This window comes from Dryobates pubescens, chromosome 9, assembly GCF_014839835.1.
Source record: "Dryobates pubescens isolate bDryPub1 chromosome 9, bDryPub1.pri, whole genome shotgun sequence".
NCBI lineage: Eukaryota > Metazoa > Chordata > Aves > Piciformes > Picidae > Dryobates > Dryobates pubescens.
In genome coordinates, this window is record NC_071620.1 from 9638999 (window position 1) to 9652804 (window position 13806).

The window sequence follows — 13806 nt, forward strand, 5'->3', positions numbered from 1 at the left end:
GCATTTTTTAAGGTATACACTTGGCAGCAGACATCAATGTCTTGGGAGAAGAGCTGGGCGAGTGTCTTGTGCGCTGGGGGATGCTAAACATGCTAAAGGAACAGAAATACGTGGAACAAAAGGAAATCTATTCAGATCTGAACCTTAACACTTTGAGTGTGTTAGGTACCGTGTTTAAAATGAACCCCATTTTTAAGATGCAGTCACTCTTTTCAAGTTCAACTGCTAGAGAAATTTTCACTTCCCCTCAGAAAAAAAGCAAAATGAGAGAGGGAACAAATGATAACAGCACGTACAAGAGAACTAGCAGTTGAAAACTAGGATAATTAAGTCAACTTAAAACAGCCAAACATCAAGCAACATGGAACAAAGCTCTCTCAAAAAGGGACAGCTCATGCCTGCACAAAGTACTTGCCTTTCCCGGGCAAAATGTTGGCTAACTGCACTAAAGCATGTAGGCATCCTGTTCCGTTCTAGTCAGTCTTCCTAGCAAAATCTCTGAGCTGAAGTTAGGTACCAGTATTTTTTTAATCCTTAAGTCCTCATGTTTTATTAAAGAATCATTTTTACCTTCTCATTCTTTATAACTCATACTCTTCAGAAACTAATATGAATTATTTCAGCAATTGATAGCAGCCTGAAAAATTATTGCTGCGGAAGACAATCAGAAAAAGTAACAATAGTAAGATACCAGCCCAGAAACTCTTCCACATTTTACTCACAAAAGTACGAACGTGAATTTGATAGATGAAAAGAAAGTAATTCTACCAGCTGGTTACACAGATATTTAAGATATCATTCCATATGCTCTGCAGAATTAGTTCCTTTTAATTGAGAAACACAACACAAGCAGAGCATCTCTACATTCTGCCACCACGGCCTGCACCTGATTCATATTTTCCAAACCCTTTAGAGAAATCACTGTAGTTAGAGACATTTCTTTTGCTATTAATTTTAACGAAATTTCAAATTCTTGATCAAGACTGCTCAACAGAGGCACTAGTGTGATAATATGTGTTTTGGGTATGACAAACTTCTTGGCAGTTTGGATCATGAAAGCTTATTTCAAGCACAGGAAACATTGTAGAAGCGAATATAAAGCCAAATGGAGGAAAGGAGAAGAGTTAGCAGAACAAGAAGCAGAGCTGGGATGTAGAGAAGCGAAGTTACACTTGAAATGAGAGAGAATGGTTTGTATAGTGAAAGTAAGTCAAATAGGTTAATGAAAATAGTTGTGACATTGCTGAAGAAAATGAGAAAGAAAACATCATCTGTAGTGATTTTTCTAGCTAGACTAAGCGGGGGAGAGGATAACTAAAGACCATTGACAGGGCAAGGAACTTGTCTGGAAAAAACTTGTTTGGAAAAAACAAGAGGGCAAGGATTCTGCTAACAAAATTTTGCTGGAAATTAAGACACTGAATTATGAATAAAAATAAAGCTTGACAAAAAAAAAAAAAACCAACTAATTTTTGGAAGTATGGGTAGATTTTCAATAAACTAAAAACCTAACTTAAAAACCTTCTAGTAATAAAATGGGCCTGGGCCTATTTTATAATTGCAGATCTCAATTTTTTCAGTGTTTCTATAGCACAGGCAACACCACAGTGTAGAAACAGTGGGTCAGCTTCAAGCCAACCTGACACAAGCAGCATAATACTTCTCTTGTAGCTCCACAATCTTGGCTATCAAAGCAGCAGGGGAAAGCCATGACCTCAGTTCTTCACTTGTCCTTCCTACTCTTCACACCAAATGGTTAAACACGATTAAGTCAGATTATACAGACTCAAAAATAAATGTTGAGAGCTGAAGTCAGAGTTGGAGAAGCAATGAAACAGAATAGAGAAAGATGAAGCAGAACTGGATTATGACAAAAGTCTGAAGTTTAGTTCTGATAAAGCCTAGACTAGAAATGACACAGGTACCGTAACTGCCAGATAACTAACCACAAAAGCAAAAATTATTCAAGAACAATGACTCCAGACTCTCACACAGTGATAGGTCTTTGAGAGCATGGCAGTCAAAGAGGGAAAGCCAGACCACCAGCAAACATGATGTCATGAGTCCAAACGGTCATCAATAAGTGGTGCGGAAGAAAGGAATGCAGCATGGGAATCAATCCAAACTGAAACACCAATAGTAAAACCACTAGTTCAGAAAAATTAAACCTAGGAAAAAACATCTGTGAGATTTAAAAAAACCCCACAAAATACAATCAAAACAATAAGCCTATAAAATAATACGAAAAAAATAATTTTGCTTAATCAGCTGATACAAAATAAAGGTTTCCCCCCCCTAAAAACTTTTCTATTTGAAGCTCATCAGCAGTTAAGGATGCCAGATCCTTCTAAGAGGTGGCCTCTTATATTGGCAACTTTGGCCAAGCACTATAGATCTCAGGGAAAATGTATTACTTAGAAAAAGGAAATACTGGTATGGTTACAGTTAAGACTTGCTTTGAAAAGAGTGACAAAAAAAAAATTACAAGAAACCACTGTTTTACTAATTTTATAAACAAACAAATCCTCCTTTAAAATCTCGTCCTATTATTTATTCTGGTAAGGTAAATATTAATATTGTAAACTTCCTGAGACATTATTCTGAAAAGAAAAATGTTCTAGCATAACTGTTTCATTGAATTTATCTTCTTTAGAACACATCTTTCTCCAAGAAACAGGCAGAGAGCAAGGGATCGAAAGTAATGGTAAGAAAGCACAGACAAAATTCAGCGGACAGTTTTACAGTCCAATGGAGAACTGCATCATAGTACTGTATTTACAGCAATGTTGAAACCACTGCTTACAGCTTATAAAACATGTTGATACTACTGCACTACCAAATCTTTTAAACAAAATACTAAATAACAATATTTCTTCAGTTTCTTCATAGCTCTGCTAAGTGATTCCCTCCATTGGCGGCTACTATGCTCTCCCATATAATAATCTTTTGCATTTCCATTCCCCATCTGAGTAGCTAACTGGCATTTTTATCAAAATGTAGAACCAGACTGTTTTAGTATCATGCTGCCAAGCCTGTTTTACACAAATTCTCTCTGTGTGTGTGTGTGTGTTAGATAGATACAGAAAGAGTGCACCCCAGGCATCCTCATTAACTGGAGTGATATGTAATTAAACAAGAAGGGGTTAAAGTGTATGTTAGCCTATTCTACTTTTCTATCTATTACTTTTTAAAAAGCTTTCATATGTCTTCTTCCTTGTTTCTGAAAGCTAACCATCCCTTCTTCCTTTCAGGAAGGCTGACATTTGACAGCTTAACATAGCTGACAGGGTTACCCAACAGCCCACCCTCCCTATTCTCAATCCAATTAGACCTCTAATCCTCCAGATGAAAGGCCCAACTACTCACGTTCCTCATGACAACGACAGCTATTGATTATTTGTCACTACAGCTAACACCTTCTCTGTCGAGGCCACTCTGACAGAAGCAAACCTACCAAATTAGACAGCACTTTATCTGCCCTGGAGGCCAAATGGCACAACAAGTAAAGGCTAATAAATGGTATAAAAATGAACAAATCATAACATTATGACAGGTTGATCGTTGCCAGCAGCTTCACAGCTCAAGCTTGATGCTCTGTTAGACCTGTTCCTTCTCTTTTCTCTTCCAGTCGTGCTCCAACTTTGACTGAATTAAAGGCCAGAACAATTAAGGCATTTGACCAGCAAAGATAAGCTAGGATAGAAGTATCATCAAGGGACACAAATGTCAATAGCAGACTACCGTTTGTCAATAAAAACATTCCAGAGATGCAAATGCTCGTGACTCTGCTCTCCACTAGGCTGTACTGACTCCCTTTTTACAGAGCTCTTCTCAAGCCCAGGCAGAAACTCCGGGAAAATTAACCCCAGAAAATCAAGCTTGAGCTGGGAAGCATTCTTACCAGGCAAGGATTTGCATCCTTAAAAAAGTAAGCCCAACACTGAGCTACATGACAGAGATGTTACAGTTGTTATTCCATTTAATATCTGTGAAAATTTCCTTTCTTTTTAGTGGAGTGATACAAACCAGCACTACATCATTTGAATTTATCATTACAGGTTTTCTTAGATTATTTCTCAAGAAAAAATGGTCTGTCTCTAGGACCATATGCAACATCTAGTAACACAGGACCTCACAAGTCACATCACTGTAAGGCAAAACAAAATGCAGCAACACCATTTGTTACTTTTACAGTGCTACTATCCGAAGATAATAACAGCAAGATTAGAGGCTGTTTAATGCAACAAATGATGGGAAGAGAACATTAGAAAGAGAAAAGCAAAAAAGCACAACCACAGGAATGTTATTAAGATCATGCAGCCACAAAAATAACATGAGCAAAAATACACAAATTCCTGAAACAGTTTAAAAGCAATTAGTACTTCCCTGCTGCAGTTAATTAGTGGATTTCTCAACTATGCCAAAAAGAATGTGTTTTCCAGCAAGGGATGCCTGCACTTCTGAATTTACCAACAATAGAATAGTATTAAATCCAATTACATTAAAACTTAAATAAAAGAAAAGCTTCTTCAGTGAAAGAAGACCGAAGATGTGAATATCTGCTACTGTTCTTTGAAACAAATCTAGTTTAATTGAGGAAAATGCTCCTATGTAACATTTAGGTTGTACAGATACAGGAAATTCCATGCAAGTGCAGCGTGATACTATTTTAAATAAGGTAAACACTGTAAAAAGATTTATTCAGTTAAAAAAAAATAGCAACCAAATTGCATAGTATCAATACTGAGACTTTCAACTACTTAGCTTACAAAATACTCGTGGAGATAAGCACATATTAATCATTTCAGTCAGATGATTAAGCTCTTTAAACGATGAGCAATTCAGTCAAAAGACAGATATTTAATGGAATAGTTTGGCAAACAGATCCCTTAAGGTAACTACTGCCCAAAGAAAAAGGGAACCTGCAGGACATTTAGGTAAACTGGCAAACCAGTAAAAATAACTTGAAAAGTTGAAACTGTATATAATATTTCTAGGGATAAATTTAAATTATTACCATACTGCTCAAAAATGTACTCCAGATAGAATAAATCACTGCAAATAGGGGGTAAACATAATAGTTTTTAAATAATGTAGTGTACCATTTAGTAGACATATTTTTATCTACAGTGACAAACCCTCCTTTTTAATACCATTCTGCCCTTTCCAAAAGGAGCAGATCTGGTTCAGCACCCCTAGCCCTGAGTCCCCTCCAGACTTCTAACAGGGCACCCAACTTTATTCTCTGCATCAGAGAGAGCTGAGCAAACTCCAAACTCTTTATCCACTCAAAGACTGCCCACCACTGCCCACAGTGGTGACAGTGAGTCCATAGTGTTCTTGGGAACCGTTTGTATCACAGTATCACAGTATCCCTAAGGCTGGAAGAGACCTCAAAGATCATTGAGTCCAACCCGTCACCACAGACCTCATAACTAGACCATGGCACCAAGTGTTTTACAGCATCAAAAATTTCCCTACTGTTTATATGACAAACCTTCCACTTACCCCAGATTATATTCATTGTGATGGTTTGTTCTTATTTAGCAGATTCTCATTCATTTTAACATATACCTTGTTTACAGAGAAAAGGAATGCATATACTTATCATTCTCCCAATGTGCCTTTACCAACTTCATTAAATGTATTCTCCTTTGTGATTTCTCTCTCATAATTTTAAAAGGTTTTTTTTCTTAAATCTTTAATTAGGATGGTTAAATCCCCAGTGTTATACCAGAGGGTTGGCTGGTGCCAAGTAGTAAAGAAAAATTACTATTCCTAATGTCTAATCATATTAGCAAAATCTGTAAATATCTTTGTATTAGACTTATTAATGTGATGACCTGTCTCCCCTATATTCCTAGGTTTTCTTCTGCAAGACTTATTTATGCTATTTGGTTTATGACCTCTATTCTTGAGATGTGTGATTTTTTCCCCCACTATTACAAGTCAGAATCAGATACTATATACTATTATGTTTTTTCAGGTTAAGCTCCAGGAGACATGCCTCCCTGCGAATTGTATCTGAACATCTTTAAGACATAGCAGGACCTAATCCTTTCATCTTCACAAAAGTCTTAGACATATTTATCCTTTGTTCTACTTTTAAATCATGCTTGCAACCACAGAATCATAAAATCATTTGGTTTGTAAAAGACCATTAACATCACTGAGTCCAACCATCAACCCAACACCACTCTGCCCATTAAACCATGCCCTGAAGAATCATGTCTAACCCTTGTAAATAAAACAATCCTTCAAAATATAGATGCAACAATAACAGCTGCCAGTCACCAACTGTGCCAGGCAACTGGAGACCAACACTTCATGACCATGTAAAAAGACAAGGCACTAGGTCCATCCCTTTCCCTGCAAATATACTCTGCTGTGTAGTATTTGCCTAAATACACCACAGGTTCTCCTTCTGCACTCTCTTTAAACCTCCCCCACTCATCTACAGTCTTTGCTTCTACTATTCTGAATGGGGAAAAGAATATCATTTTGCTATTACAGCTGGAATTAGATAGAAACATTCTGTGTACAGCAAACCCCTTAGATATTTATAATGCATTTTAGTGCCACATCCAGTGCTATTTGTTCTCTTCCACAATCCAATCCTATCCAAAGACAACAACAGCCACTACGTTTTTTGTTTAGCCATGATGCAATTCCTTGGGTACAGATCATTTAAGATGGTAGAGTTTAGATTATTGTGAAATAAACAGGAAATGGAGACAGGTAAGAGTAGTGGGAGTCTGTAGTCAACCTACAGACATTCATTTCCACCTGTAAGCATTCTGGTAACAATTTGCTTCTAATCTTTATTTGCAACTTGCTTAACACCTACCTGTGATAATTCTGAACTGAAATGCTTCTACATACCAAAATTACTTGTATATGTGTGGGGGGGTTGTCTACCTTTCATTTAATAATTGCAGTTTAATATATGAAAAATAAAACCCCAAACAATAGTCCTGATTCTTTCAGAGTTTCTCACAGAGGATGCTCACTTGCTAACAATCTGTTTACTCTGGGGAAGTAACAATCTCTATGAACACCCCAAGCACAACCTTTTTCTGTTAACAGGAATAGAAGAGAAAAATTCAATAGTTTCGTTGTTGGATGCTAATAATATGCATTTCAAATAATCTATTAGGATGCTCAACTGTCAGGAGGATATTAATTTTGCCTTCAGGAAGATTAATACCACCCCAGTGGGAAAATGTGTCTTTCATTATGTTGAAGCATTAAATATTCTGTAGCTTGTACTAATTCTTTGCTGACACAATTATTGACAAATTAGAAGAGATCCAGGATGCAGTTACGAATTCTGTGTAAAGTAGGTGGGTGTATTTTGATGATTTTAAACTGTGATCATGTTTAAGCTATAAAAAAATGCTTGTTCTTGTATGCCCACCAGTAACCATACAGGTAAAGAAGAAAAGGCAACCTGTGGCAAGCATAAGATGCAGCACAAAAATTTGAAACAGAATTTAATTCACTTATTTTACAAAGACTTATTCCCAAGCCTTACCTAGTAAGTACAGTCAAGGTAGCTGAAGAGACTCAAAATCCAAATGCTGTTCGCTGTTTCTTATCCATGTAAAAGGATATTGGTATTAAAAGCTCCTGAATAAAACTTGCCTGGAGCAAGCTTGTACATTTTTGCCTCACTACCTTTTTCAAGTTTTGTTCTCTCAAATCATTCATAAGGCATTAGGTAAACTGCATAAAGAGCACATGTGCTTCTCACTTTTTCTCAATCCATATGATGAAAATAAATCATTGTGCCTTTGAGAGATGGTGGTGGTCAGTTTGTGTTCTTTTTTCCCTAGGCTGGTAACCTTTTATGATAATCTCCCTGAAGTGAGAGCTCCTAATGAGGAGAGGCTGAGGGAGCTGGGGTTGCTTAGCCTGGAGAAGAGGAGGCTCTGAGGAAACCTTATTGCTCTCTACATCTACCTGAATGGAGGTTGTAGCCAGGAGGGGGTTGGTCTCTTCTCCCAGGCAACCAGCACAAGAACAAGATGACACATTCTCAAGCTGCACCAGGAGAGGTTTAGGCTGGATGTTAGGAAGAAGTTCTCCACAGAAAGAGTGACTGGCCATTGGAATGGGCTGTCCAGGGAGGTGGTGGAGTCACCATCACTGGAGGTGTTTAAGAAGAGACTGGATGAAGTGGTGGTGCCATGTTTTAGTTGATTAGATAGCGCTGGATGATAGGTTGGACTTGATAATCTCGAAGGTCTTTTCCAACCTGGTTAATTCTATTCAATTCTATTAAATTCTATTCTAATACAAATTCTGTGTATACAGGTTCATGAAGTGTGAATGAGCTTTACATTCCTTATGTCATACTTTCATATGAACACAAAATTTGATCAATGTGAAAAATCTGAACAAACCAAGGTGTGTGAAATGGTAATGTTGGCCAGCTAGCCAGAAAAGCATGACACTGTTTATATGCATGACTATAGTTTCCTCTGTGTTTAGTTCAGCCACAGACAATAACAATGATATAGATGTTTTCTTTACTTTCCAGAAGAAAAGGTTCTCTCTAATGAATGCACCCTGAAGGTGCTCAAGGGCAGAAGGCACAGTTTCGTTGTACGTGATTTCCATATGTTGTATAACAGATAAACTGATATAGCTATCAAAGGGTCGGACCTGCCCATGGCCTTTTGACCTCTTTTCACAACTGCAGATCTGCTCACTGTTCAGTGAGTCAACAGAAAAGGAACTCTACAAAATAACAATTTTCTGCCTGTTTAGCACAAGTCCTCGTGTTCTCAAATGTTTTTCACTATTGTCTGTGCTGATGCTACCATTAATCTGCACTGTAAACACTACCAAAATGGGAAACTACAGGAGAAGTTTAAGAAGACAAAAACTTGCATCGTTACAGAGACCTGATTTACAATTCAGTTCCCCCAAAAGCTGTGCTGTTGCTGCTGAGGAAAAATAATAAATCAGCCACAGACTTTGCAAGGAACTGCTGGAACTTCCTAAATGAATTCTGATACTGTAAAAAGTATTCTTTAAAACGTAGGTAAGTATTTAGCATTTGTGTTGAGGAAAGACCAGAGACCCCTTTGAAAGGGTTTTATGTTTGATAAATAGCAGCTGTGGCTTTTTTCAGGATCTTGTGTGGGCCTCAAATCCTGCTTTAGATGGTTCTTCATATTTCATTAATACTTTCATTATACCTCTGTGGTAACTTGTCTTGATTTAGTGATCAGTGAGCAAAATATGAAGTATGAAAAAGTGATCTTGAAATTAAAGTGTTGATTTTCTCTTGCAAAATCAGCATTCTGATGTAGCTCCATAGCCCTTAAATTTCACCATTTCTCCACTGAAATGTGCAGGGTGGCTTGAAACACAATCACACAAAAAAGATTCTACATGATTGAAGCATCTTGTTAGATAATCTCTTTTGCATGAAGCTGGAGAGGGAAATGACTGGTGTAAAAGGGTTCTGGGAAATACTATGAGAATCATCAGAACACTGCCCTGTATATTCTTCAACTTCAGAAATTCTGGATCTTGATTCATCAGTGTATCAACAGCATGCAGAAGAAAGCTTTCCAAGTCAGTTATAGTAAACGTCAATAGAGCAGCATCATTGTGACAGAAAGCTTGATCATAGTTTTGTTGGGATGGAGAGCTTGATTTGGGCACTACTTTGCAAAACCAGTATGTGATTCTCCTACTTTTAGGCAACACATATTGAGCTTGCAAATTTGTCATGCCTTGTAACCAGATACGGACATGCACAGTACTGGATGCTCATTAAGTGTTAAGTTACTGTAGCCATTTGGTATCCACCAATCATCTCTCTCTACTATCAAGCTCTGGGATAAAATCCAGCCAGTTCTTTTGTCTGCAGGAGATAAAACTGTGGAAATGATGTTCTGTAAGTCAGGCTTCAGTTGCACAGCAGATACTAAGGCATCTGAATCTTATTTCTCATTGGTTTTATGTTAGTATGAAATCACATTTTAAGACAAGGTTATGCAAAAGTTTACATGTCAAAGTGGTTCTTTTCAAGTTCAAGATCAGAATTTTAGAGTAGCTGAAGATGGGACTCTCTATATTGACTGCACTGATAGATATGGTATGAATAGGCTATGGCACATGTAAACATTTTAAATTCTTTTTAAAGTCTATTAATTACTAAATACAACAATAATAATACAAGTCCTCAGTGTGAAATCTCTGGATCAGTCACTGTTTCAGCTCCCAGTAAATGACATCCATGTTCATGAAATTACAACTATCCCTTAAAACTCTTACAGTAATAAACAGAGGAGCACTCCTGCAACATTTTGTACCATTCTTCTGGTGAGTTTGATTGTTTATGGGTCTTTTTCACTTGATTGGCTTTTAATTTAATATTTCTGAAGTTAATGACTTGACCTCTCCTATTTTTCAAGGGTGCACACTCTTTCTAAGCTGCTTAGGAGACCTATCCATTTAATGAGAGACCAAAGCATTCTGCCTTTAGAGTGGAACACAGGAAAACCCAAGTAATTTCATTTACACGGCCTTCTGCCTACAAAGACTGAAACATCTCCATCTTACGGCTGACAAAGACAAGACAGATAATAGAAAAGACCATGTCAGTGAAGAGTTGAAGGAGATGGCTTGCCAAAAATCTATTCATGAAAACCTACACCAGCCAGATGCCTGAAAGGATGACTGAACTAGTAAGTGTGCCCTAGGGTACTCATCTGTACTTTAGGGTGACTGACCTGCACTCTAAAGTGCATTCATTATAAAAGTGATTTAAATGACTAGCTCATATGTAGGCGGACATAGGGCTATTACCTCTAACATGACACTGACTATCCCAAAATAGACAAGGGATATTTTCTCTAAAAAGTACAAGTTCTTAAAGCCACAACGAATTGCAGCAGATAACTACAAATACATTCCATAAACACACTAAAATACAAAAAAAAATGACCCTCCTTTGGGATGGGTGAAGATTTCAAAAAGCTCATGGACTTATTTGCCTCTAAAATAATTAAAGCCTCTCAAGATACAAGATGTTTATGCAATACAAGAAAACCTCCTTTATACCTGTTGTGAAAACCACAAGTTTATATAATGGCTGAGCAACTGCAGTGTAATTACCTTTTGTGCAGCAAGATGGAGAGCAGTTCTTCGGCTACGATCAGCTCTATTAACATCAGCTCCAGCCTTCAGCAATGCCTCTGCACAGTCCAGCCTGTCAGCCAGTACACAATACATAAGAGGAGTCCTTCCAAACTGGTCCTCTTTATCTTTCAGTTCTGAGTTTCCTAAATGGGAAAAGGGAAAAAAAAAAACACCACAAAATATTAAAAATCACATAAAACAGTTAAGTTTATGATTACCTAACTACAAGTGGTACTTTTTGTATTAAAAGGGTATCTCATAAATGAAGAGGGTGATTGAAATAATGGAATGTTAAGATAAACAGGCATTTATAGGACATTCCAAAATAGATTTACAGAGGAAAGTACATTCAGAAAACATTTCTTCCACAAATATGCCTACCACCAGTAAAATTCTGCAGTGGTATAACTGTAAATAATTTAAAACCAGTTATATGGCTCCTGTCTGCAAAGATTATTCAAAACCTGCCTGGATGCGCTCCTATGTGACCTGCTCTAGGTGATCCTTCTCTGGTAGGGGGAGTTAGATTAGGTGATCTTTCATGGTCCCTTTCAACCTCTAACATTTTGTAATTCTCTGTAACTGCACACAAAGCAAACAGCCCTTCTTTAACTCATAAATATTGTAACTATAAATATTGTAACTTCAAAGGCCTACTCACAGCAATGTTTGTTTTAAAAGAATAAACATGTCAATATTACATCAATATGGTTATTTCACAGTATCACAGTATCACAGTAACTAAGGTTGGAAGAGACCCCAAGGATCATCAAGTCCAACCTGTTCCAACAGACCTCACAACTAGATCATAGCACCAAGCGCCACGTCCAATCTCCCCTTGAACACCTCCAGGGACGGCGACTCCACCACCTCCCTGGGCAGCCCATTCCAATGACGAATGACTCGCTCAGTGAAGAACTTTTTCCTCACCTCGAGTCTAAACCTCCCCTGACACAACTTGAGACTGTGTCCCCTTGTTCTGGTGCTGGTTGCCTGGGAGAAGAGACCAACCCCCACCTGGCTACAACCACCCTTCATAATGCCCTACAATATGGAAACTACTAAGGTTGGTAAGGCAGCAATTAAGCTAAATAAGAAGTCTGAGGTCACATAAAAAAAAATCAAAACATTGTGTTTCTATTCATAGTCAAAAACCTCCAAGCACACCAATATGCACCCTTCGCTGTAAAGTTTTGCATTTCTACTGTGTCACCACATAAAAATTAGCACCTATAAATTAATGGGTATCAATTATCCTACACATCCCAATTCTAAACATATTTCCCAGGTAGCAATGCTGTCTACAGTTCCTGAAGGAACTGTAACTGCAGGAATTTTAACAGCTAAGTTAATTTTTCATGTTGAATAGTCCCCGTCTTGCATGTTTGTTGATGCTCCTCCTTTACAATCTTCACTCTCCTTCAGAGTATTATACTTATACACCTAACCAGTAACTGCATTCTCAATTATAATTTGTGTTGATTCACCCACCAGGAGAGTCAAGCAGACTAAAGGGAATATCAAGAATTAAAATTCATTCCCTACCAACAAAGCCTCTCACAATAACCCCCAAACCAACACTGTTAAGTAGGATAATGCAAGCTAGAGCAAACATTTGCTCATTCACTCCCTTTCTGAGTTCCTTTAAAACCATGTTACTCTCATGATTCATTCTGTAACATCTTCTCTTGCTTCAAAATTGTGATTTTCATCGAGAAAACACTTTCTGATCTGTAAAGAAACAATTTAGGAATCTTTCCAAACTCTTTTGTGACTGCAGATATAGAAAAATTCTTTTTGTTCTTCTCCCACAGGCTTGCCTTCTCTGACTGTCCCTTCACCTTGACAATTCACTGGCTTCACAAAGCAATTTTTTATATCTCTAGGTAATTATTCCTAACACCACCATCCCCACAGAACAGTCTTTTACTGACCTGTGTCTACCTTTCTCAGACAAAAGTTTTTTGAAGAACACTTCCTGGCTTTTCAATATCCACCCTCACACTGCTGTTACCCAGGCTCACTTCCCTTTGACATTCCCAAACCTTTTATTCTTTAAGTGCTTTAGTATTCACTTCACACTGTCTTTACACTCATCTTTACATTCTTCAAAGCAAGCATTTTCATCCTAATGTCTTTCACCACTTTCAGAGTACACAACTATAGCTGGCTACTGTTGCTTTTCTGTGTAAACCTGGTCAAGAGTTGCCAAAATCTCATTTAGTAACACTGATTGAGGTCTTCCAACTCAGCAGACAAGAGCAACCCAAGAGTTGGTTCCATTCTGGGTTGCCAGTCAATTAATGATGTCCAACAATTTAGTTTTAGGATCATATCCTCAGTAGCTATTTACCCAAAACATACAAAAGTAATTTTCATTACCATGGAATCAAGTAGCTCAATTCCAAAAGGCAACTCTCATATTCATATCTCACTTCCTCAGTCTGTGCAAGCACTCACGTTAGATACTAACATTTCTATGCATTTTTTAATCCAGAAGGGGAAAAAGGACAGAAGGAATAAGGAATAGAATAGAATAGAATAGAATAGAATAGAATAAACAAGGTTGGAAGAGACCTTCAAGATCATCGCATCCAACCTATCATCCAACATCAACTAAACCATGGCACCAAGCACCCTATCAAG

The 13806-nt window shown here is 37.6% G+C and overlaps 2 protein-coding genes across 2 annotated transcripts in view; both read right to left on the bottom strand.

Annotated features, from left to right (window-relative positions):
* Positions 1–13806, bottom strand: part of STX17 (syntaxin 17) — a 225328-nt gene that overhangs the window by 104751 nt on the left and 106771 nt on the right. The gene's annotated exons all lie outside the window — the stretch shown is intronic.
* Positions 1–13806, bottom strand: part of INVS (inversin) — a 100906-nt gene that overhangs the window by 77127 nt on the left and 9973 nt on the right. The window contains exon 3 of the mRNA XM_054164096.1: positions 11137–11303. Within this exon, the coding sequence (XP_054020071.1) occupies positions 11137–11303 (167 nt within the window). The remainder of the gene's footprint in view (positions 1–11136; positions 11304–13806) is intronic.